The sequence below is a fragment of the Pelecanus crispus genome, chromosome 22 (assembly GCF_030463565.1).
Source record: "Pelecanus crispus isolate bPelCri1 chromosome 22, bPelCri1.pri, whole genome shotgun sequence".
Lineage (NCBI taxonomy): Eukaryota > Metazoa > Chordata > Aves > Pelecaniformes > Pelecanidae > Pelecanus > Pelecanus crispus.
Genome location: NC_134664.1, coordinates 1863338 through 1888247, shown reverse-complemented (window position 1 = coordinate 1888247; position 24910 = coordinate 1863338). Strand labels below are relative to the sequence as shown.

The 24910-nt window shown below is 51.9% G+C and overlaps 2 protein-coding genes across 3 annotated transcripts; both read left to right on the top strand.

Annotated features, from left to right (window-relative positions):
* The first annotated feature begins 993 nt into the window (after positions 1-993).
* On the top strand, positions 994-5099 carry LOC104024178 (methanethiol oxidase). Of its 2 annotated transcripts, XM_075724570.1 has the most exons (10): positions 994-1179; positions 1709-1829; positions 1924-2106; positions 2367-2538; positions 2625-2633; positions 2959-3035; positions 3334-3455; positions 3556-3648; positions 3901-4019; positions 4660-5099. In XM_075724570.1, the coding sequence occupies exons 1-10, from the start codon at positions 1012-1014 to the stop codon at positions 4820-4822; spliced, it is 1227 nt and encodes a 408-aa protein (XP_075580685.1). In that variant the 5' UTR covers positions 994-1011; the 3' UTR covers positions 4823-5099. The 2 variants fall into 2 exon arrangements, with proteins under 2 accessions (XP_075580685.1, XP_075580684.1); XM_075724569.1 differs by lacking the exon at positions 2625-2633 and having other exon boundaries at positions 2367-2544.
* An 11563-nt stretch (positions 5100-16662) lies between these two features.
* On the top strand, positions 16663-21686 carry LOC142595727 (methanethiol oxidase-like). The gene is made up of 10 exons (XM_075724541.1): positions 16663-16792; positions 17670-17855; positions 18385-18505; positions 18600-18782; positions 19043-19225; positions 19631-19705; positions 20004-20125; positions 20226-20318; positions 20571-20689; positions 21330-21686. Exons 2-10 carry the CDS (start codon positions 17688-17690, stop codon positions 21490-21492), a joined length of 1227 nt encoding a protein of 408 aa, XP_075580656.1. The 5' UTR covers positions 16663-16792; positions 17670-17687; the 3' UTR covers positions 21493-21686.
* The last annotated feature ends 3224 nt before the right edge of the window (positions 21687-24910 follow it).

The window sequence follows — 24910 nt, the reverse complement described above, 5'->3', positions numbered from 1 at the left end:
TTTATGCCTTGCCCCTTCTGGTCTTCCTGCGTCTTTCTGTCTCATCCACCCTGGCCTGACTCTTTCCCCCTGCCTGTTCATGTCCTGCCAAGACCCATCTGGGAAACCCCGTGTGAGTTTTGTCATGGCAGGTCTGCTTCTTGCTTCTCCACTGGTGTTATGCGCGGGATAGGGATGTTGTCAGCTAGGAGTGTCACCTTCCTGCTGTGTTTCCACTGTCCTCTGTATGCCTGGCTCTAGTTGAATCATCTCCGTCTCTGTGTCCTGGGGACAAGTCAGCTCTGACTCACTTCCCAACTCACTTCCAGAGCATCTCGGTGCTGCTGGCGAGCTTTTGAGCACATGCTCTGAATCACCCTGTCAGTGGCTGCTCAGCATGGAGAATGGTCTCTAGTGACCCAGGTGGTTTAGCGTGTCCAGCACTTTGGCAGAGCTCAGCATGTTTCTAGCGGGATGCAATGTCAGAGATGTTCTGTTGTGCACTGTACCAACCTGCCTGCTGTCATCCTAAATGGGAAATCGGCATTTACCTGTCTGAAGGCTGCAAAGACAGGTTATCTGCATCAAGGTTGTATATATGACCTGATTTGTCCATTACTACAAGTGCTTAGAAGAAAATGCACTGTAAGGCCAATATAGGCTTCTGAAAGTTTTTAACACATTTTGAACTCTATTCTTAGGAGGGGTTTGCAGAGCAATGCACCAGTTTTGTCAAATTGAAAATCATAATTTCTTCATATACATGATTTTCTGAATTTTAGTGGCATGGGGTAAGGAATTCTTGAAAGAATCTCCACATTTCTCAGCTGCACAACGTACCCTAACAAAGAGCAGTGGTCAGGGCAAGGAGCAGTGTTCTCCTACCTGAGTCTCTAGAGGCAGTCCCAGTGACAGTCAAATGGAGGCTGCCAAGCCAGAAGTATCTGCCAGAATTAGGGTCCCCATTTCTCCGTGCCTCCCTGAGTGAACCCTAACTCTACCTTGACTGCCTAGGTGATCCACCGCCTGCCCATGCCCAACCTCAAAGACGAGCTGCATTCCTCGGGGTGGAGCACTGGCTGCACCTGCTTTGACAGTATCAACACGAGAAGGACCAAGCTGATTCTTCCCTGTTTGATTTCCTCCCGCATTTACGTGGTGGATGTGGGTTCACAGTGCCGGGCTCCCAGGCTGTGCAAGGTATGCCTGAGGTGATTCAAAGACAAGTTTCTGGGAAGGAGTTGGGAACTGGTGCTTCTGGAATAATACCCGGGGAAGAAGGGTTCTCTCTTCATCTTCTCTTCCACCCTGATTTGAGAGAGCTGGGTCACGTTTCCCTCTCAGCTCTCTCCTTTTCAGACCAAGGAAGGCTCCAATCATCATTGCGTTCTTTTCTCTGTCCATGAATCGTTCAGAGAGTGCCTAGTAACTGGAAGTCACGCAACACCCCATGCCTGCCCCCCACCCCAATAGCGAGGTGGACAGACAAGCTGTTATGAGTTAGGGGTTGCTGCATTCTCGTTGTCTGTGTAGAGGGGAGCTCAGAGGCTTCTGTGCTCCTCTCCAAGGAGGAGCAGGCCCTAGCAAGTGTGAGTTCTTGGAAAGAAAGCTCCTGTCCTGCAAGCATCGGAGATTTTCCAAAGTCTCCGATGGCCAAAGGCTCTGCCAGGGAGTGTGAAATGAGCTGAGCAGTCGGAGTCTGAAGTCTGCATGTGTCAACTTGTTTCAGATGATTGAGCCAGTGGATGTCTTCTGGAAGTGCAACAAGGGATACCTCAACGTACCTCGCAGCCTGCCTAATGGCGATATTCTGATTGCCAACACGGGAGATCCGTCTGGCAATGCGAAAGGTACTCTGCCCTGTGATCGATAACTCCACGAACAAAGCGACTGGTTTGGAAGTGGAGTATGTGATTTGTCCCGCGTCCCCTTTTTGTATCACAGGTGGATTTATTGTGCTGGACGGAGAGACCTTTGAGCTGAAGGGGAACTGGGAAAACGAGTGTGAGGTCCCCCCGAGTGGATACGACTTCTGGTACCAGCCCCGCCACAATGTTCTGATCAGCTCTTCTGGAGTAGTCCCAAAATGTGCGGGATATGGATTTAATCCCGACGACTTGAAGCAAGGTGAGGGGATACGGATACAAGTGCTGAGCCAGATCTTCTCCCCGAATGGCCCATTTAGAGGCGCTGCTGCCGGACGTGGAGTGCCTGTCCTTAAGACAGGCTGGTCCCTGTCTTTTCCGCTGCTCCCTAAATGAGTGCAGTTTTCTCTGCTACTTCTGGCTAGTCGCTGCCATGGCTGTCCCTGTCTGTGAGCGTTCTGGGGAGGGATGAGTCTGCATGGGTAGCCCCCCCTCTTCTGACTTGGTTGTCCTTTTCCTCAGGGGTCTTTGGGCGCCGCCTGAACGTGTGGAACTTGGCCTGCCGCACCCTCACCCAGTGCTTTGACCTGGGGGAGGACTCTTTGCCCCTGAGTGTTAGATTCCTCCACAACCCCGATGCTGCTGAGGGATACGTCTGCTGTGCCCTGAGTGGCGTCATCTACCGCTTCTACAAGTGCGAGTGTGAGGCAAGTATTCTGCCAGCAGCCAGGGGAGTGCCGGCCATGGTGAGCTACGGGGTGATGGAGGAAGGCGCAGAAGAAATGTGGGGTAGCAGAGAGAAAGGAGGCGGCGTGTGGAGAGGGCAGTAGCCAGGCCCTGCTTTGGACGCGTATGCTGGAATGAGAGGAGTGTGTTCTCCCACGGAGCGCAAAGGGAATCCGTCATGACCAGCAGCTGGGCTGAACATGTAGGGGGTTGATTTGGGCGATGAAGCCCAGCCTCGCTGTTGGTATTGGGCGATGCTGTCCTTAATGGTGTCTGCTCGTGGTAGCTGGGTGCAGCGGTAGCCTTCCTCAGGCAGCTTTGCCTAGCCGTGCGAGCGCGTGAGTGCCCGGAGCACTCATGGTGTGGTGCCTGTGTTTCTTGTGCAGAGAGACAACTGGGCAGTAGAAGAGGTGATTCGGATCCCGCCCAAGGATGTGACGGGATGGATTATGCACAAGATGCCAGGTTTGTGTGCCCTGAGGTGGCGTTCTCTTTGTCCTCCCAGAGCATGGCAAAGCCCACTGCTGGCCCTCCAAGCCTTGCTGCGCGAACGCGACGGGAGGCTTGTCGGAGGGGCTGAGGGGCTGTGCACGCCCCCAAGAAGACGCCGCTGCCGCGGCTGGAGCCTGTGCGCTGGGGCAGGTCTGCTGTGCTGGAGGCAGGACATACAGAATGGCAGGGAGGGATGCGAGCTGGGGCTTGATGCAAGGCACGTTTTCTGTTGCTGCTGCCTTGTCTGGAGCTCTGTGTTTCTGTGCCCTAGCCTTCACAGTCGACCTCGTCATCTCAATGGATGACAGGTACCTGTATCTCAGCAACTGGCTGCACGGAGACATCCGCCAATATGAGCTCTCCAAAAACTGCAGGCCCAGGCTGGTGGGACAGGTAAGGCAGGAGCAGAAGGGCTTGCACTCTTGGGTTCCTTAGCGGGATCTGGTGGTGTCTGGGTGACCAGGCAACATGTCTCCCGCTGCCTCGCTTACAGGTGTTTGTGGGAGGCAGTATCCTCAGGGGCGGACCCGTGGCTGTGTGTAGAGACGAAGAGCTGAAGTGCCAGCCGGAGCCCTTGGTGATCAAGGTGAGTTCTGCGTCCTCTTTGCCCTCTGGTGTCCTTTGGACTTGGGCTCTGCTCTGCTAATTCTCTGCCCAGGGTTTCTGGGGGAGGTCTCCGTTGCAGCGGCCCGTGTGCCCGCAGCATCTGGTAGCCTGCCTGCGTCAGGAGGGGAGGCAGCCGCTCTGCTCTGCTCTGCTCTGCTCCCCTGCTCCTGCTTGTGCTTGACTGCTGAAAGGAAGAAGCCGGTAACATCACTGCTGTCTGTTGTGCCTTCAGTGCAAGAGAGTGTACGGCGGCCCTTGTAAACTGCAGCTCAGCTTGGATGGCAAGAGGCTGTACGTCACCAACTCTTTGTACAGCACATGGGACAAGCAGTTCTACCCAAACGTGGTCAAGTAAGAAACATTTGGGAGGAAAGGGGCCTCTTTTGGATGGCCCCTCTGTTGGAAGGGGGAAAGGCGCCTCGTCTGGGGGGCTACAAGGACGCGTTTGTGATTGCGGGGGGACAGATTTCCCTAACGTCATGCCCGCAGCTTCCTCATGTTGAATTTCACCTGCAGATGACTCACAAACATCTCTGGCTGGGCAAGGTGCAGCTGCTGCCTGTGTGGAGCTGCAGTGCCAGGGTTTTGCTTGGGAGAGCATAAGTGTTTCAGTCTGAAAGGTGGAGTGAATCCACCTGTGGATTTCAGAGAGCCAGGCCATGTCTCTGCTCCAACATCTCTCAGTGCATCCACCAGAGATGTTTTGATTTGGCAAAGCAGACGATGCCCTCCAACGCAAAGGCATGCTCCAGCCTGCCTGTCACATCCTGCCTAGCGGTTTACTCAGGTCCACTGAGAATCAGGAAAAAAATGTGAGCACTGCTGCGTGCCACTACTGAAAGTGGGTGTCCACTCCCTTCTCCCTGCAGAAGAGAAGATGTTAAGGAGAAAGCCTGTTCCTCGATACAGAACAGGAGGGTGAAGGGCAAGATCTCTTGAACAGGACCGGTGTTTGCTTGTCTGTAATAGCTGCGCTCTTGTCCCCTCGCAGGGAAGGCTCTGTCATGCTGCAGATTGATGTGGACACTGAGAAAGGAGGCCTGACCGTGAACAAGAACTTCCTGGTGGATTTTGGAAAGGAACCCCATGGGCCTTGCCTTGCCCATGAGATCCACTTCTCTTGTGGGGATTCCACCTCCGATATCTTTGCCTAAGCGCAGTGTGAAAGACTCCCTTCTTCTCTCTCGTCCGTAGTGCAGCCATTAAGAAAGAGTGTAGGGTAATTGGGTTTGGGGGTCCCCATTCATTGCTGGAGTCTAGATTTCTGCTGACCTGAGCTGCGGAAGCTCTGCCTTACTGCGAGGGTTTGGTTCAGGCTGACCAGTGAACAGCGACACATGGCAAAGCAATTCAGCACAAAGCATTTTTCAGCGCAAAGCAGTTCCTGGGCATGATTCACAGAGCAGAGCCCAGGGCAGTTGCTCATCTAGAGATGTGCAGTGCGCACAGCGCCTTTTGGCAGATACCTGCATACCCACCGTGCCTCGCTTCATCGCTATAGGCCTGTTGGGCACCTGCCTTGATGCCCCCAGCCTGTTAGCTATTGCTGTCTCGTACTGCGGCCGGGAGCAAGGGGTTGAACTCTCAGTTATGATTCAGAGCTTGTTCACCCTTGAAAACTAAGGCAAAAGAAAGTGAAGTGCCCAGTTCGTCTGAGTTACTGTTCTTCAGCCAGGTCGTTCCTGGATAGTCTTTCCCTGGCACGAGAGCCCTCTTGGCTTGCTTGTCATGTGCTCGGGTCGGTATGCGTCACAGCTGAAGGAGCGGGAAGTGCTGTATTTTGAAGAGAGGTGCCTGTTTCCTGACACTGGTTTGCTTGTGTTCTGCTTTAAACACGAATAAAACTGTTCTTCACATCAGCTACATCTTCACGTGTCTTATTTCATTGAAGCCTTTCTGTATTTTTTTCAGCAGAAAACAAATGCCAGCAGCGGTTGATGATAAAATCAGGGTTTTGAAAATCCCTACGACAGGGCACTGATTGTGCAAGAGTGCCTGTTACTCTCCCTGGAAGTTTCTGATAGAAATTGTCTTTGCTTGTTCTTTTTTTTTTTTTTTTTTTTGGTGCATTCTTGTGGGCACACGTTTTATAGGGCAACGTGGCAACCATTTGTTCTTTTTCTGCCCCAAACAAACATACCTTGTCAAAGCAATGTAGTGTTGTCATCACCCAAACCAACCGTTTGGGTTTAGTAGGGCTTACTTTAAGACACGTGAAGGACTGAAAGAACACATTTAGTAGATGCTCCAGTGCAATTCCTTTTGTTTGTCTCACCAGCTTGCTGCTGGTGAGAATACTGGTTTCAACTTGATCAGTTCACACAGACAGCATAGTCTTAACACAGTTGAGGCAGAGTAAAGTTAGGGTTTTCACCCAAAGTACTCTGCGTACAGTTAATACGATGTTGGCAAAATGACCTTAGTCCCCTAAAAATTCTTCATAGACTGTTCTCTTTCACAAGATGTAGTTATTGGAGTTGTAGATAGTTCTTCTGCTTATCGTGTGCTGTGTAGGATGGCAAATCCCACTCGCACAATGTAAGCCTGTTTGCCACACAGGACAGCAACCACTGGCATCCAAAACCCTGCTGCACGCCCACACATCTTCCCATTAGTCCCATTTGCCTTGGGCATCTTCACAAGGGTGCAATTTGCAGCCAAAACCATAATTAATTAATTATTTGGAGGTTCCAAAAATTAGGATATAAAGAAGATCCTTCTAAGTTTTAGCCTTTTATGTATTTACCTTGGAAGAATACAACTTTATTTACTTCCTTCACACTTCTCGTGTTCAAACATACTGCTACAGCTCTCTTGTGCACCCTGGCGTACTGCTGTTCAGCATCACGATCACTTGAGTGTGACACCCCGTTCTGATCCTCCAGAGCTGCCTTGTTTGAGGGCCTTCTCAGGGGACATCCCTGCTGTTGCGGTGGCTTTGGAATGAGCCTTATCTCACCTACCTTCAGACCCTACAAAGCACGTATCTCACTAGAGGTGCCTCCTCCTCTCCGCTGGCTGGAGGGAGAGTCTGGCCAGCAGACGTCCCCATGCCACGTGAGGTCCAGGTGGCTGGAGGTAGCTGAGCTGAATCCAGCCTGGAAACCCCTCCTTGTGATGGGGCCAGGCGCCATCGGCATTAATGCGGGGAAGTGCTCCCTTACCTCATGGCCGTGTTTATGGGGTTGATCAGAGAGTCTGCTGTCCCTCACACCATCAACTGACCAGCCTCTCTGACTTGCAGGTGGTTGCCCAGCAAGGCGAGGACTCAGCCCGGGCTTTGAGCTGCGGCTGAGCCATGAAGATCAACAGGCAACGCAGCAGAGGTGGCCCAGCTCCTCGTGCCACCATCAGGCCATGCTCTGCCCAAGTTGGATGGATGTGGACGTATTTCTGCTGGTACGAGCAAACTCTTTCATCCCCTCCAAAGCCTGTTCCCAGGTCTTTGGGTCCCAATTCCCGTGTTTCAGGGAGTGTGGGCCTTTCCTCACCCTCGTGCATGAGTTATCGTGAGGAATGTGGAACGCGGTTCATCTGCAGTGGCTGAATGTGCCTTACCTGGGGAGGTGGTGAATTGGGGTGGCTGAAGTCGGATGCTTTGGCTGTTTCCCTTTAGTGGTTATTTGGAAGATGCGCTTCTCCCTGGTGCCAGCACCCATCAAGTCTTCTGCAGCTTCCAACAGTTCCCCAAATGTGCTTTGTTCTCGGGCACAAGCTCGGAGGGAGGATGGCATTTCATGAGTAGCTGAGGGCATCCTTATACTGTACTACTCATTAATGCACCAAGTTAAGGTGAAGATTGTAGCTACAGGACTGGAAACTAATGTCCTGAAAAAACATGTTGACAGTGCAGCCGTTGTGAGTGCTACATTCTGCCCTGGGTTGTCTTTTCAGATGAACCTTCAATTTTCCCTCCCCTTCCAGATAGCAGCAGGAGCAAGAAATAATACCAGCCCATATTCAACTCTTAGCAGCAGAAGATCCACACATTTGATCTCCTCCCCTCTAGTCTGCAGGCTGCAGCAGATGAATAGTGAGATCTCCTAACCCTCCTGAATGGGTTTTGCTGTGTTTTTGTAGCATTTGCTCATTTCAGTGTTTAGAAGCTGGGTTGAATATGTGGAAATTGCACATGTGAATGTGACCTTTGTTTTCTTAAGGAACATTACCAAGGGTTGAGAATGCAAATGTAACTTTCTGGCTCTTTCTTGGAAGTATTTTGCAGAGGAATCATGGGTATTGCAGAGATTGGAAAAGGGTATTGATTAGGTTTTTTTACCACAGATAAAAGTATTCCCTTCTGTAACAGATGAACGAACCACTGATACATATTCTGCCTTCACATTCATGACCAGAAACTCATACAGAGAAGTGTAAAATGAGTCCTTGGAGTGGAACCTGAAATGTTTAGGTAAACTGCTCAGCATGTGTATACCTGGTTTGCACTTCCTTGTCCATCAGTGGAGGAAAGTCAGCTGTTCTTGTTTTCATTTGTTATAAGCTTGGATTCTGATGTGCAGTGCTCGCAGGGACTTTTAAGGAAAGTTGGTAATGGCTGCCTTTAGGCAGAGGCATGGAAGAGGAGAAAAAGCAGGTCCTGCTCGTCCGTCCTCCCCAGCTGCGTGGTGCTGCCACTCCTCCCGTGGGTGATGGAGCGATTGTGCGGTTGTGGGAGGGGTCGCTTGGAGGAGCTGATCCGGCAGAAACGGCGCTGGCCAAGAAGTGACTCACCGTCCATCTCCCTGTGGCTGCGCATGGCAGGGCCCTTCAGTGGCAGCCTGAAGTCACTTCTCATTACACGGTGTCTGAAATCACAACCCAAGGATGTGGGTTTTGGATGGGTTTGTCCAGTTGTAGCTGTGGGCTGTAGTGGGGAAGGGTGATGGCACTGCTGCCGTGCTTCTGGCCGGGCCTTTCTGCCCCGTCCCGGGTGAGTCCGGCTCCAACAGCAAAGCGCTCATTTGGAGGGGAAGGGGCAGCTGAAATAGGAGTGGAAAAAAGGCAGAGAGGTGCCTTGAGGGAGAAGAAGTGTAGTTGTGCTATCTGATGTTCCCTCCAGCAAACCTTGTAGCCTGTACGTGGAAATGGCTTTGAAGCGGTGTGCTGAAGGGCACGGCGTGTACCAGGTGTGAGCCCAGTAGCCCTGGGACATTTGGGTTGTCTCTGTTCAGGGAAGCGATCAAGAGACCCAGGGTGGTGGATCTTCGCTTTGCATAGTCTGCTTGCTTTTAACGACATTGGCCTTTTGTCTTAAATGTGCCTCCGCCCTTCTGGCTGTTTGCATTACCACTTGCACCAAAGTTCTGAGCGCTCGTTCTGTCTCAGTGCCTTTGGCAGACCCTTCTCCTCTGCTGCCCCAGGAGCTGTTTGTGTCTTGCTGCTGCCTATATGCAGTGAGCTGTGCCACCGGCCATCGACGACTTGCTGCTCTGGCGGGGATCTGCAGCTGGCAAGGAGATTGTCTGCCAGGAATCTCACCTCCCTGCTCCCTTTCTGCTCTCCCCTCTGCCCTGGCAGGAGGTGAGCTCAGCTGGTTTTGCTCTGTGTTCACCTGTGCTTACAGCTTCTCTCTGGCTGAGGCTGGGAGCAGTGTCCCCTGAGCCTGGTTTGTGAATCCTAATGGCTCAGCTGCACAGGGAATCCAGCAGCTTTGGCAGAGTGCAGCGTGCCCTGTAGCATCCAAGCTGTTGCGTTGGGCACTCTACCAACCACCCCTTCTCATATATGGGAAATCAGATTTGATCTCCTTCATGAGGCTGCAAATCCCATTTATCTTCTCAAACCATGTCTCTCTGAATGGATTAGTCTGCTCTTGCAAAGAGTATTCTAGAAATCAAATGTATCTGTGGCAGGATCCGTCTCACCCATCGTTAGACCAGGAGACTCTGGAGGTGGACATATGTGTAATTGCCTGCGTTGCCCATGGAGAGAGAAAATGGCATTCTTGGAGTATGTTCCAAGTCATTCAAGTTGGCCATTTCAAATAGGTCAGATGGATGACACCCAGAAAAATTATCTTCTGGTTTATTCTGTGCTGAGGGCTGTTTGCCTAAAATGCTTCAAAGCATTGTGAACTTCTGAATCCAGTGTTGAGGGCACTGGAAGCATCCTATCTCTGGCTTCAAAAGGAACATTTACAGCTCTCATTTATTTAGCTAAGTTGTTGTTCAGGTGTTCATTGGCACGGAGTGTGTAATCCAGTTCCTCAAAGTACGTAGGACTTCAGCTTTGAGCTCTCCATGTCTCAGTCAGAGATGTGCTACCACAGAGAAGCGAAAGTGCAGTGTCATCCTCACTGAATCCCTAGAGGCAGTCCCAGTGCAGCAAGCCTTAAGTGACTGTTTGCATTAAGGTCCCCTTTTCTCTCTGCCTCTCAGAGTGAAACAATTCTGCCTTGGACTGGCTATGTGATCTACTGCTTCTCCATGCCCAACCTGAAAGATAAGCGTCACCACTTTATGGTGGAATGGAGGCATCACATATTTTGTAGATGTGTCATCAAGGAAGAGGAACAAGCTGATTCTTCTGAGTTTAATTTTTTCCTGATTCTGTGTGATGGATATGAGAACAAACTTCTGGGCTCCCAAGCTGTGTACACTGTGCCTAAGGTAACATACCTCTGGGAAGGAGATGGGATCTGGAGCTTTTGGAACAAGATACAAGGAAGAGGAGTTTTGGATTACCCCTCGACGCTTGTGTAGGCAGATATGGAACTGGGACTCATCAGTAGTCATTTAAAATGCAAGTCATTAAAAAGGAGATCTTAGCTTAGATACAGAAAGAATAGTAAAATGTGGGAGACACTTATATTAGGATACAGTTCCTTTTGTCCATTAGTCCAGCTTCCTTATTCCTTTTCAGAGGAGGTTGGTGGGTTTTGGAAGGAACTCAACCAGCTTTGCATGCTCATGATAGCGGCTTCTCTCCTGGAGACTGCACATCTGGTGTCAGTGTGTAATAACACAAGGAAGAGCCCATATTCCTTTCTCTGTTCTCAAATGTAGTTGTTAGAGAAGGATGTAAAGTGACTTTTTTCAGCAGAGACTTTGTCCACAACTTGAATCACCGTGGTTTAATATGTACTGTAGGAGCTGTGTCTTACTCCAGTGATCTGACTAAGAACACTTCCTCCATTGGCCTGTATCTGCACCTAACAGATAAGTGCACCCAACGTCCTCCCATTGTCACATTCCTTTCTATCGGCAGTGCAATTTCACATTTCTTAGTTGCCATGCATTTTTCCTCACCCACCAGAAGGTTTCTGGTGAGCACATGTATCGGTCTGCCAAGCTTCAAAAAATCATCCCCTTTTTCCTCTCTTTTGTGTTCACTGCCGATGGGAGAGTTGGGAACCCCTTCATACACACATTGGCAATGATTCCTTGGTGCCTGTAGATGAAATGCCAGGCCCCACGGCAGTTCAGGTTGGAATGACAAATAGGAATTGGGGGTCACTGCATGAATTTAAATTTGTCAGCAAAGCTCTGCTTCAGAACATCATCAGAAACGACTGGCAGCTGCTTATAATCAGACTTCCTGCAGCTCGGGATCATTAGGCAGTAAAAACTGCCGTGCAGAGCTGTGGGGGCTCCAATCTCACACTCTCTAAGCCACACCTTGAAGAAGTTAACAGTGAACTTTGTTAAGCTCCCTGTACCACGTCAGCAGCTTGTAAAGTAACCTCCAAACCTTGCCCCTGCTGTCTGAGGTGATAAATCGTGCCTGGTTTGACACAAGGGCTGTATGGCATGGTTTTCCTTCTGCTCCTGAAGAGGGGAATGGGCTGGAACAGAGTGAAACCCTTGAGAGATGTGGAGCCTGGGAAGGTCTAGGACAACGTACCTCTGCTGGCATTTTTTGCCGGGACATTGGCACTGACTAAAGTCCTTCCAAACTCTGCTGCTCTCGTGGTGCTTAGTGCCTAGCTGACCTGTTTGTGGTGGAAGGCTGTAAAGAGATTATGGAGGCCAGGTCAAAAGTATGGGAAAGGCGGATTTAAGAAGGCAAGACGATGAGCAACACTTAGACAGCCTGGGGCACCTCCAGGGTTCTATGGCAGGGTGAGGTGGGAAGCAAGAGAGCAGGGAAGGTTGGAGACTGCTCCCATAGCTGGGGGAGTTCTTGCTTGGGTGTTTAGAGCAGGCTTCGTGTCCTTGGGGAAGCAAGGTCTTCTCCCGACGCATTTAATGTGCTGTGCCAGTCTGCATCAGATTGCATCACCCAGTCTTCTTGCCCATTATCAAAATTATAGCATGTTCTTCCCTATCAGGGTTGGAAGAGATGGTCGGGAGGAGGGGAGTAGTTGCCGCCTCGGTGTGGGCTGTCCAGTGAAGGCCCCGATTGCTTTTCCATGCCATGGCTTCCCACCTCTGCCTCCCACAGGGAGCTTTTTTTGGGGCCGAGAGCAGACCACACTGCGTTCTCCGCTAACCATCGCTTGCTTGCTTGTTGGTGTTGCTGAGCCTGCTCTTATCCTTCCTGCTATCAGGTTTAATTAGAAAACTCTACACCCCACAGCTTGGTTTTGTGAGGGATGCCAAAGACGTCACCAAGGAAAGCCAAAGAGGATGACCAGCAAACTTTGTTAATGAGTGGAAGACTAATGAACTTTTTAATTAGCAGGCGTGCAGGTGCAAGAAGGAGGTGCAGTGAGACATGCACATCGTGACAGCAAAAGCACACAAAGAGGCATCAGCTGAGCACCTGAAATTGCCTCTGATGGAGCAGGAGCTCCTTGCACGTCCTTGGGCCTGGTTGTGCTTCCTGCCAGCCAGGCAAACAAGGACGCAGCACGTCAGGTACAATGCCCGAACCGCTCTTTTGTTTTTGATTGGCGAGATGGGCAGTTCTGCCCAGGTCCAAGCAGCATGGGAGAGCAATGGTGAGCTCTGCGTGAGCAAGCAGAGAAGAGGGAAAGGCTGTTTTGAGTTGGTTGGAGGAGAATAGCTAGCTCCAGCTATGGAGCTGCTCCTGCACTGAGGGCTTCCTTCTGATTCTTGAGGTGTGAGCTCTTGAAATCTGCCTAGTGATGATCGGATGCCAGGTTTGTTCCCAACACTGTCATCTCTTTGTGAGCCCAAGACAAGCTTGCTGCCTGTAGGAGACATGGAAGAGTTTGCCTCTGAGAACTGGAGACGGAGATAGATTCTTTGCTTCCATTTGCACAAGTGTGGCCCCAAACACATGGCATGTTGTGAACATGTGTGGGTTGCAGTGTGATGAACCAGAGCATTGACAGGTTACAGGCATTGCAGTGGGCAGACCCAGGCTGAAAGCTATCCCAGGCAAGCAATACCGCAAGTCTCTGTGCTGCATTTTACAGAAGAGGTTGTACCAGCTACTTCCACATCTCTCTGCAGTTGGAGTTTGCTGTTGAAGGCTGGGATGTGCAAACTCCTGGAAAAGCAGTGCCGCAAGTCCTGTTGAGAAGCCCCTGTCTAGAAAATAAACTCCTTTGGAATTAGTGTAAAAGGGCTGTGACTGTTCTTAATCCAGAAGAATCCTAGCAATATCCTGCTAGGCTTAGAAAGCAGTGCACAGCCCTAGGACACATCACTGTGTCCTTCACTTTCAGAGTGCTGCTGGCTTCACACAGCTGAAATGGAAGTGTTTAACATTCATATAGCCATGAGGGGGGACAGATAGCCAACGTTCAGCACTCTGGGTCTTACAGCATTGGCCTGTCAGTCTGTTCTGTCCGGTGTGGATGTGCAGTGGTCTTTCACTGAGTCTCCTTACCATTTGGCGATGGTGACATCCTGTACACATTAAACCTGGTATGACACTTACCCCCTGAAGTCCTGAAGGCACTGAAGTGTGGAGCCCAGTCCCTTAATCCAGTTTGGCCTGATGCAGCTGAACTACCCCATGTGCAGCGTAGCTCTTTGATGCCTCTTTCTTCTGGCATCCTTTGCAGTTCCTTCTTACGTTTGCTAGTTTTACTGACATCCAGGAAAGGTTCCTCTGTTGGGGTACTAGGTGCTTACCATGCTCAGTTAAATGGGCTGCTCTAGTGCTATGGAAAAGCCATCCAGAAGTGTCCCCATTATATGTCTGATTTGATATGAGAACAGAATTTCTGTCCGTGTGGTTGCTCTTGCCCAGGATCTCAACTTCTTTCATAGTCAATAACATAAGGCTTTGAGCCATTACTTTGCATGCTGCCTTCTTTCACCCATGATATTGTTTTTAACATCTTCTCCTTGCCTTATAGTGAACCTTGACATACGTGGGATGCAGCTTGTCATAATAACTGTGCATTGACTGGTAGCATGGACGTGTCTGGCTGTGGTAGGTAATGATCTGTCCCCTGGCTGCCTTTGCCTCTTGCACTGAAACTGCCGAGATGGATTTCTGCTAAACAAACCACGAGTTCATCCAATCGCAGCAGTTTGATGCTCCTTGCTTACAGAGAAGACCAAGTGTTTGGCTGCTCCATGTCCTCTTGCCACATGTTTAAAGTGCTGCTCTGGAAACCATTTAATTACAGCCCTACTGAGATGGGCTAAGCTGTCCTCTTTTCTGATAGAAATCTCCCGAGGGCTTCTTTAATGGTGCTGTCAGATGTTTCTGGATTCCTGTGTGGAGCAATTACTTACCCCATGTAATTTGCCCACTGATTAAGGACTTCTTCCACAAGATACGATACTCGTTCACGTTCCATGCTGCTTGGTGTTTTCTTCCTGCTTCAGTTCGGCAGCTAGTGGCAGCCAGGGACATGGTGATTTCAGGAGATGACCCTTCTTCCAAAATTCTTCTCTCCAACACCACAATCCCCTTAACAGAGGTCTTTACTGTTCCCGTGGGTGGTTTGTGGCAGTTTAGTCCAGGTGGCATATAATTCAACCACAGTGGTGCCAGGCACTTTGTGGTGTTGGTGCCTGCCATGGGGCCTTGGGTGGGAGCTGCACAGTGGGGTGATGGGCATGGTGAGAAGATTGTCAATTGACCAGATTGGTGGGGAGAGTAAGTAGCTACTGCTCAGGCACTGTTTCTGGTGCTGAATTGCCCCAAATCCTAGAAGTTCCTCTTTTCCACAGGTGGGCTGACTTTCCCATATGGAGATACAAACCTGAGAGGCAGCAGGCACGTCTTGACCTTGTAAATGCTGCCTCAACAAGGGCACAGACTGTATTTCCTTAAGCACCCATTTCTAGCCTGATGTCTTTGCTAGCTGTGTGGGAGATGTCAACAGTTACTTGCGTCTCTTCTGATTTCAGTACTGTTGGAGTCCCCTCCGTCCTCTGAGCACTGTCTCCCAGTTTGCAGTCCTTAGAGCTCAGAAAGTCTTCTTTCTTGTAGAGGCTTCTCTGGGCCTGTCTTGCTGAGTTGACGCCAGGGAGCCCATGTCTTCAGCTCAGCCCTCAGACAGAGACGTGCCTTCTGTCAGGGTCCAGATTTCAGAGGTGCCTTTGGTGGCCTCCGTACGTTCAAACGTTGTAATTTCCAGGAGGCTGCTGGTGGGGCCGGTTATCTAGCTGGACTTCTTGGACTTCTCATCCCCTGTGTGGAATTTGCAGCCACTGCACATTTGTATGGCAGGAGCCTGTGTATGGGGGATGGCTGTAATTATCTTGTGTCTCGGCTGGGACGTGGAGGCCTCCAGAACCGAAAAAGTCCCATTGGAAATCACCAGAGCCCCAGGATCAGATACGGGAGGTTGTGTTAAGGAAAAGACCTGCATGGACCAGCAGATTTTTCCTCTAGATTGGGGGTTAGCAAGGCGGAAACAAGCCACAGTGCTGGTCTGGCACCTCCCAAACGCTTAGGAGCGATGGCTCCTCCCTTGGCAGCTTGCTTTCTCCCCCCACCACTTTGCCTTGTATATAAGGCCCCCCGAGAGCAGCCTGGGCACAACACAAGCCACTCGAGCAAGGCAGGCAGCAAGCTGCACGTCCAGTTCCAGCACCTCTGCTCTTGAGGAGGGTGAACCAAGCGGCCTTCAGCATGGGTAAGAGATACGCTGCAGCCTCCCTGCAGCCCACAGCAGCTCCAAGGCACTTGTAGCTCCATCCTGGATCGGGCTCCAGCCGCTGCCTGGAGGCTGCAGACATCCCACCTTGAAACCGAGTCCCACCTGGGGACTGGTGGGCTTGATCCTCTGCAGCGCAGCAGGAAGGAGAGAGGTGGGACTGAAGTTTGGTGTTTTGTCTGACCAGTACTAAAGGTTTCTTTTGTCTTACTACCGGTCTGCTCCCAGGGGCTGCTTTTTTGCCTTGAAAAGCTACTTCCATGTGGCTGTAGTATCCGTGGTGAGGGGAGCCTCCCCTTCTGCTGGGGAGTCGTCAGGGAGACAAGAAACCAGAGTTCCTTTCCAGGCTGGACCTTCAGTACTGATGTGGTTCTTGGTGGAAGCTTGCTCTCCTTTGCTGGGGCTCAGAGGATGCAGAAGGGAGCTGAGCAGTGGTTTGATCCGTGATAGCCTCAGTGTCTGTTGAGGGGAGGATTCCTCTCCTGGATCTGAGATTTTTTACTGCCGTAACAAAAGTAGGTGCTGGTCTCAGAGGTCCATCCCCGTTGAAGGCTGGGGTGGGAGAAGGTCCATCGGGTGGGACAGAGTCTTCTGAATAGGCACCTATTAAGGATGTGGATGTTTCTCATTTTATTCTTCCCTTCTTCTCAAATCAGAGAGATGCAAAGCTCAGTGCTACGAGTACCCCACCTGCCCGGATGTTGTGAAAGGCAAGTCCTCTTGAGTGTGTTTTGGAGTGGCGGGTATTTGGGAAAGAGCTCCGTGGTAGTGGAGACCACCATTGATTAACTGTGTATGCTGAGTCCCTTCCCCAAAGGGAGAAAGCTGTAACTCTATGGAGATGCCCTTTTGTTGTTCTCTTACCTCTGGGAATGGAACCAGGGAATGGAACCAGGGTTGGACAGTTGACAGTGACCAAGGAGAAAGGTCTCAGCATCCAGAAAAATAAGTTCAGTCCTATCGGAGAGTCTGTTGAAGCTTTTCTTTTCCTTTCTGGTTGGTTCATGGCATGTTTTGACACAAGCTTTCTATACACCCAGCTCCTAGAGAGGAGGTTGCCTACGTGACCTGCACCTACAGGGAAACATGCATCGACCAACCTGACTTCCTGGCCACCGTCGATCTCAACCCCAGATCTCCATGTTATGGCCAGGTACCTGTGTCTCAACTGGGTTTTTATTGGGCTGAAGACCAGCTGCTGGCTTTGTGCTTCATAGTGCCCCCAGCTCCAGGACATTTACTCTTTTTTGCTGGTGAAAATCAGATTGTTTAAGAGCCACTCTGTCATGCAGGCTGTCTGTTTATGCCTTGCCCCTTCTGGTCTTCCTGCGTCTTTCTGTCTCATCCACCCTGGCCTGACTCTTTCCCCCTGCCTGTTCATGTCCTGCCAAGACCCATCTGGGAAACCCCGTGTGAGTTTTGTCATGGCAGGTCTGCTTCTTGCTTCTCCACTGGTGTTATGCGCGGGATAGGGATGTTGTCAGCTAGGAGTGTCACCTTCCTGCTGTGTTTCCACTGTCCTCTGTATGCCTGGCTCTAGTTGAATCATCTCCGTCTCTGTGTCCTGGGGACAAGTCAGCTCTGACTCACTTCCCAACTCACTTCCAGAGCATCTCGGTGCTGCTGGCGAGCTTTTGAGCACATGCTCTGAATCACCCTGTCAGTGGCTGCTCAGCATGGAGAATGGTCTCTAGTGACCCAGGTGGTTTAGCGTGTCCAGCACTTTGGCAGAGCTCAGCATGTTTCTAGCGGGATGCAATGTCAGAGATGTTCTGTTGTGCACTGTACCAACCTGCCTGCTGTCATCCTAAATGGGAAATCGGCATTTACCTGTCTGAAGGCTGCAAAGACAGGTTATCTGCATCTGCTGTGCATCTTTGAACTGATCAGTCCCATTTAAGCTTTAACATTTCCACAGAGCTCCTTTCGTGCAGGGAGCACTGTTATCATCTCGAAATTGTTCGTTACATTAAAGTCCCCATTTCTCCATGCCTTCCTGAGTGAACCCTAACTCTACCTTGACTGCCTAGGTGATCCACCGCCTGCCCATGCCCAACCTCAAAGACGAGCTGCATTCCTCGGGGTGGAGCACTGGCTGCACCTGCTTTGACAGTATCAACACGAGAAGGACCAAGCTGATTCTTCCCTGTTTGATTTCCTCCCGCATTTACGTGGTGGATGTGGGTTCACAGTGCCGGGCTCCCAGGCTGTGCAAGGTATGCCTGAGGTGATTCAAAGACAAGTTTCTGGGAAGGAGTTGGGAACTGGTGCTTCTGGAATAATACCCGGGGAAGAAGGGTTCTCTCTTCATCTTCTCTTCCACCCTGATTTGAGAGAGCTGGGTCACGTTTCCCTCTCAGCTCTCTCCTTTTCAGACCAAGGAAGGCTCCAATCATCATTGCGTTCTTTTCTCTGTCCATGAATCGTTCAGAGAGTGCCTAGTAACTGGAAGTCACGCAACACCCCATGCCTGCCCCCCACCCCAATAGCGAGGTGGACAGACAAGCTGTTATGAGTTAGGGGTTGCTGCATTCTCGTTGTCTGTGTAGAGGGGAGCTCAGAGGCTTCTGTGCTCCTCTCCAAGGAGGAGCAGGCCCTAGCAAGTGTGAGTTCTTGGAAAGAAAGCTCCTGTCCTGCAAGCATCGGAGATTTTCCAAAGTCTCCGATGGCCAAAGGCTCTGCCAGGGAGTGTGAAATGAGCTGAGCAGTCGGAGTCTGAAGTCTGCATGTGTCAACTTGTTTCAGATGATTGAGCCAGTGGATGTCTTCTGGAAGTGCAACAAGGGATACCTCAACGTACCTCGCAGCCTGCCTAATGGCGATATTCTGATTGCCAACACGGGAGATCCGTCTGGCAATGCGAAAGGTACTCTGCCCTGTGATCGATAACTCCACGAACAAAGCGACTGGTTTGGAAGTGGAGTATGTGATTTGTCCCGCGTCCCCTTTTTGTATCACAGGTGGATTTATTGTGCTGGACGGAGAGACCTTTGAGCTGAAGGGGAACTGGGAAAACGAGTGTGAGGTCCCCCCGAGTGGATACGACTTCTGGTACCAGCCCCGCCACAATGTTCTGATCAGCTCTTCTGGAGTAGTCCCAAAATGTGCGGGATATGGATTTAATCCCGACGACTTGAAGCAAGGTGAGGGGATACGGATACAAGTGCTGAGCCAGATCTTCTCCCCGAATGGCCCATTTAGAGGCGCTGCTGCCGGACGTGGAGTGCCTGTCCTTAAGACAGGCTGGTCCCTGTCTTTTCCGCTGCTCCCTAAATGAGTGCAGTTTTCTCTGCTACTTCTGGCTAGTCGCTGCCATGGCTGTCCCTGTCTGTGAGCGTTCTGGGGAGGGATGAGTCTGCATGGGTAGCCCCCCCTCTTCTGACTTGGTTGTCCTTTTCCTCAGGGGTCTTTGGGCGCCGCCTGAACGTGTGGAACTTGGCCTGCCGCACCCTCACCCAGTGCTTTGACCTGGGGGAGGACTCTTTGCCCCTGAGTGTTAGATTCCTCCACAACCCCGATGCTGCTGAGGGATACGTCTGCTGTGCCCTGAGTGGCGTCATCTACCGCTTCTACAAGTGCGAGGCAAGTATTCTGCCAGCAGCCAGGGGAGTGCCGGCCATGGTGAGCTACGGGGTGATGGAGGAAGGCGCAGAAGAAATGTGGGGTAGCAGAGAGAAAGGAGGCGGCGTGTGGAGAGGGCAGTAGCCAGGCCCTGCTTTGGACGCGTATGCTGGAATGAGAGGAGTGTGTTCTCCCACGGAGCGCAAAGGGAATCCGTCATGACCAGCAGCTGGGCTGAACATGTAGGGGGTTGATTTGGGCGATGAAGCCCAGCCTCGCTGTTGGTATTGGGCGATGCTGTCCTTAATGGTGTCTGCTCGTGGTAGCTGGGTGCAGCGGTAGCCTTCCTCAGGCAGCTTTGCCTAGCCGTGCGAGCGCGTGAGTGCCCGGAGCACTCATGGTGTGGTGCCTGTGTTTCTTGTGCAGAGAGACAACTGGGCAGTAGAAGAGGTGATTCGGATCCCGCCCAAGGATGTGACGGGATGGATTATGCACAAGATGCCAGGTTTGTGTGCCCTGAGGTGGCGTTCTCTTTGTCCTCCCAGAGCATGGCAAAGCCCACTGCTGGCCCTCCAAGCCTTGCTGCGCGAACGCGACGGGAGGCTTGTCGGAGGGGCTGAGGGGCTGTGCACGCCCCCAAGAAGACGCCGCTGCCGCGGCTGGAGCCTGTGCGCTGGGGCAGGTCTGCTGTGCTGGAGGCAGGACATACAGAATGGCAGGGAGGGATGCGAGCTGGGGCTTGATGCAAGGCACGTTTTCTGTTGCTGCTGCCTTGTCTGGAGCTCTGTGTTTCTGTGCCCTAGCCTTCACAGTCGACCTCGTCATCTCAATGGATGACAGGTACCTGTATCTCAGCAACTGGCTGCACGGAGACATCCGCCAATATGAGCTCTCCAAAAACTGCAGGCCCAGGCTGGTGGGACAGGTAAGGCAGGAGCAGAAGGGCTTGCACTCTTGGGTTCCTTAGCGGGATCTGGTGGTGTCTGGGTGACCAGGCAACATGTCTCCCGCTGCCTCGCTTACAGGTGTTTGTGGGAGGCAGTATCCTCAGGGGCGGACCCGTGGCTGTGTGTAGAGACGAAGAGCTGAAGTGCCAGCCGGAGCCCTTGGTGATCAAGGTGAGTTCTGCGTCCTCTTTGCCCTCTGGTGTCCTTTGGACTTGGGCTCTGCTCTGCTAATTCTCTGCCCAGGGTTTCTGGGGGAGGTCTCCGTTGCAGCGGCCCGTGTGCCCGCAGCATCTGGTAGCCTGCCTGCGTCAGGAGGGGAGGCAGCCGCTCTGCTCTGCTCTGCTCTGCTCCCCTGCTCCTGCTTGTGCTTGACTGCTGAAAGGAAGAAGCCGGTAACATCACTGCTGTCTGTTGTGCCTTCAGTGCAAGAGAGTGTACGGCGGCCCTTGTAAACTGCAGCTCAGCTTGGATGGCAAGAGGCTGTACGTCACCAACTCTTTGTACAGCACATGGGACAAGCAGTTCTACCCAAACGTGGTCAAGTAAGAAACATTTGGGAGGAAAGGGGCCTCTTTTGGATGGCCCCTCTGTTGGAAGGGGGAAAGGCGCCTCGTCTGGGGGGCTACAAGGACGCGTTTGTGATTGCGGGGGGACAGATTTCCCTAACGTCATGCCCGCAGCTTCCTCATGTTGAATTTCACCTGCAGATGACTCACAAACATCTCTGGCTGGGCAAGGTGCAGCTGCTGCCTGTGTGGAGCTGCAGTGCCAGGGTTTTGCTTGGGAGAGCATAAGTGTTTCAGTCTGAAAGGTGGAGTGAATCCACCTGTGGATTTCAGAGAGCCAGGCCATGTCTCTGCTCCAACATCTCTCAGTGCATCCACCAGAGATGTTTTGATTTGGCAAAGCAGACGATGCCCTCCAACGCAAAGGCATGCTCCAGCCTGCCTGTCACATCCTGCCTAGCGGTTTACTCAGGTCCACTGAGAATCAGGAAAAAAATGTGAGCACTGCTGCGTGCCACTACTGAAAGTGGGTGTCCACTCCCTTCTCCCTGCAGAAGAGAAGATGTTAAGGAGAAAGTCTGTTCCTCGATACAGAACAGGAGGGTGAAGGGCAAGATCTCTTGAACAGGACCGGTGTTTGCTTGTCTGTAATAGCTGCGCTCTTGTCCCCTCGCAGGGAAGGCTCTGTCATGCTGCAGATTGATGTGGACACTGAGAAAGGAGGCCTGACCGTGAACAAGAACTTCCTGGTGGATTTTGGAAAGGAACCCCATGGGCCTTGCCTTGCCCATGAGATCCACTTCTCTTGTGGGGATTCCACCTCCGATATCTTTGCCTAAGCGCAGTGTGAAAGACTCCCTTCTTCTCTCTCGTCCGTAGTGCAGCCATTAAGAAAGAGTGTAGGGTAATTGGGTTTGGGGGTCCCCATTCATTGCTGGAGTCTAGATTTCTGCTGACCTGAGCTGCGGAAGCTCTGCCTTACTGCGAGGGTTTGGTTCAGGCTGACCAGTGAACAGCGACACATGGCAAAGCAATTCAGCACAAAGCATTTTTCAGCACAAAGCAGTTCCTGGGCATGATTCACAGAGCAGAGCCCAGGGCAGTTGCTCATCTAGAGATGTGCAGTGCGCACAGCGCCTTTTGGCAGATACCTGCATACCCACCGTGCCTCGCTTCATCGCTATAGGCCTGTTGGGCACCTGCCTTGATGCCCCCAGCCTGTTAGCTATTGCTGTCTCATACCGCGGCCGGGAGCAAGGGGTTGAACTCTCAGTTATGATTCAGAGCTTGTTCACCCTTGAAAACTAAGGCAAAAGAAAGTGAAGTGCCCAGTTCGTCTGAGTTACTGTTCTTCAGCCAGGTCGTTCCTGGATAGTCTTCCCCTGGCACGAGAGCCCTCTTGGCTTGCTTGTCATGTGCTCGGGTCGGTATGCGTCACAGCTGAAGGAGCGGGAGGTGCTGTATTTTGAAGAGAGGTGCCTGTTTCCTGACACTGGTTTGCTCTTGTGTTCTGCTTGAAACACGAATAAAACTGTTCTTCACATCAGCTACATCTTCACGTGTCTTATTTCATTGAAGCCTTTCTGTATTTTTTTCAGCAATGTTTACTGATTAGATCAGGGTTTTAGAAATCCCTACAACAAATCCCCTGGTTGGTCAGCCATATCTGTTAGTCTTCCTGAAACCCAAAGGTTGCAAAAATCTGCATGCAATGTGGATCCTTATAAATTTTATCTTTTTACATATTTACCTTGGAAGAAAACATGTTAATTTTCTTCCTTCACACTTCCCATGGCCAAACATACAGCTACAGCTCTCTTGTGCACCCTTAGTGTTCCCAGGAGAAAAACAAGCCCGTTTGGAGAACAGTTCCATAGCTTCAATGAGGTGTCCAAGAGGTCTGGGAGAAATTGACCCCTTGGGGGGGGCTCTTCTTGCTGGCTAGAGAGGATGACATTAGACGAGGTCTTGAGTTTCAGATGAGAGGTATCCCTGGAGTGCTGCTTCAGCATGACACCCCGTTCTGATCCTCCAGAGCTGCCTTGTTTGAGGGCCTTCTCAGGGGACATCCCTGCTGTTGCGGTGGCTTTGGAATGAGCCTTATCTCACCTACCTTCAGACCCTACAAAGCACGTATCTCACTAGAGGTGCCTCCTCCTCTCCACTGGCTGGAGGGAGAGTCTGGCCAGCAGACGTCCCCATGCCACGTGAGGTCCAGGTGGCTGGAGGTAGCTGAGCTGAATCCAGCCTGGAAACCCCTCCTTGTGATGGGGCCAGGCGCCATCGGCATTAACGCGGGGAAGTGCTCCCTTACCTCATGGCCGTGTTTATGGGGTTGATCAGAGAGTCTGCTGTCCCTCACACCATCAACTGACCAGCCTCTCTGACTTGCAGGTGGTTGCCCAGCAAGGCGAGGACTCAGCCCGGGCTTTGAGCTGCGGCTGAGCCATGAAGATCAACAGGCAACGCAGCAGAGGTGGCCCAGCTCCTCGTGCCACCATCAGGCCATGCTCTGCCCAAGTTGGATGGATGTGGACGTATTTCTGCTGGTACGAGCAAACTCTTTCATCCCCTCCAAAGCCTGTTCCCAGGTCTTTGGGTCCCAATTCCCGTGTTTCAGGGAGTGTGGGCCTTTCCTCACCCTCGTGCATGAGTTATCGTGAGGAATGTGGAACGCGGTTCATCTGCAGTGGCTGAATGTGCCTTACCTGGGGAGGTGGTGAATTGGGGTGGCTGAAGTCGGATGCTTTGGCTGTTTCCCTTTAGTGGTTATTTGGAAGATGCGCTTCTCCCTGGTGCCAGCACCCATCAAGTCTTCTGCAGCTTCCAACAGATTTCCTTCCAACAGATCCTCCCATGAGGATAGGCACCTCTGGGATCGCCCCTCTTCCCTAAGGGGAGGAACACTCTTCTGGCAATCTTGCTGAACTGCAGCAGAGGCATTTCTATGAAGGATGACTGGAGGTGCATGTGAGGTCCAGACGAAGCTGGGCTGCTGCTGATGCATGCCTTGTCCTTTGGATTTAAGGCCTGGGGCCTCCTGGAGAAGCTTTCCTTGTGCAGAGGCAAGGTGGGGCACAGGGGTCTGTGCTGACCGCCGCAGCGTGGCTCTGCAGTGTGCTCCACAGCATGCTGTTGAGCATCGAATACAAACAGCAAACCCAAGCAGGTGAATGCGGGAGAGATTGAGCCAAGGCTGTCGGTCTTTTTGCTGGCGGGTGCAATGGGCTGAGAGCCTCTGATGGCAGAGTGATTAACTGTTTGAGCTTGCTGGTTTCAGAGTCTACATCTACATTTAGGGCCACAGAAATGCCCCGAGGGCTGGAGCCCCTCTGCTGCGGGGCCAGGCTGGGGGAGCTGGGGGTGCTCAGCCTGGAGAGGAGGGGGCTGCGGGGAGGCCTGAGTGCGGCCTGGCAGTGCTGAGAGGGGCCTAGGGGAAGGGTGGGGGCAAGGTTTTTAGCAAGGCCTGTTGGGACAGGACAAGGAGTAATGGATTTAAACTAAAGGAGGGGAGATGACTGGATACGAGGAAGACGTTTTTTACAGTGAGGGTGGTGAGGCACTGGCACAGGTTGCCCAGAGAGGCGGTGGAGGCCCCATCCCTGGGAACATCCCAGGCCAGGCTGGACGGGGCTCTGAGCCCCCTGCTCTGGTTAAAGCTGTCCCTGTCGCTGCAGGGGTGGGGCTGGGTGGGCTCTACAGGGCCCTTCCCAAAGCATTCCATGATTCAATGATTCTGTGATCTGCGGTGAGCACTGGAGAGGACAAGGCAGCAACCTGCCAGCAGCGATGCGCCTGTGGAGGCCGAGCACCCACTGCGCAGCCCTTACAAGCCAAGCCAGCTGACGCCCAACTTTGCAGCCAGAAGCAGACACTCTGACTAAGTCAGATGTGTCATGGGGAAAACTCACATCGCTGCTGCCCTCCTCCCAGCCAGCAAATTAACATCCCACAGTAAACACTCATCCTGCAATTAAAAGAAACCCAGTCCTCACTTTTCATTTTCACTTGTGATTAACATCTGCAACCTCCTAAAATTATTTCTGTGGTTGGGAACGCAGCGCTTGCCCGTCTCTCATCAGGGGCACCCTGTCAGCCCCACAGGGAGACTCGAGACGCTGCTTCTAACCGGGAATCGGAGGAGAGGAGCAGCCTGCTTTCCCTTCACAGCTAAAAGCCCTTGTGTTTCCAGTGTGCGAGAACGTGTGCACTATGCGGAGCAGCCACAGCCACGTCCCCTGCCCCTCTGGGAGGAGA

Excerpts from the sequence above, each read along its gene's own strand:
- LOC104024178 (XM_075724570.1), top strand. The coding sequence starts at position 1,012 with ATGCCCAACCTCAAAGACGAGCTGCATTCCTCGGGGTGGAGCACTGGC. Across the intron at positions 1,830-1,923 it reads TCCGTCTGGCAATGCGAAAG|GTGGATTTATTGTGCTGGAC; the intron begins GTACTCTGCCCT and ends TTTGTATCACAG. Across the intron at positions 2,107-2,366 it reads TCCCGACGACTTGAAGCAAG|GGGTCTTTGGGCGCCGCCTG; the intron begins GTGAGGGGATAC and ends CCTTTTCCTCAG.
- LOC142595727 (XM_075724541.1), top strand. The coding sequence starts at position 17,688 with ATGCCCAACCTCAAAGACGAGCTGCATTCCTCGGGGTGGAGCACTGGC. Across the intron at positions 18,506-18,599 it reads TCCGTCTGGCAATGCGAAAG|GTGGATTTATTGTGCTGGAC; the intron begins GTACTCTGCCCT and ends TTTGTATCACAG. Across the intron at positions 18,783-19,042 it reads TCCCGACGACTTGAAGCAAG|GGGTCTTTGGGCGCCGCCTG; the intron begins GTGAGGGGATAC and ends CCTTTTCCTCAG.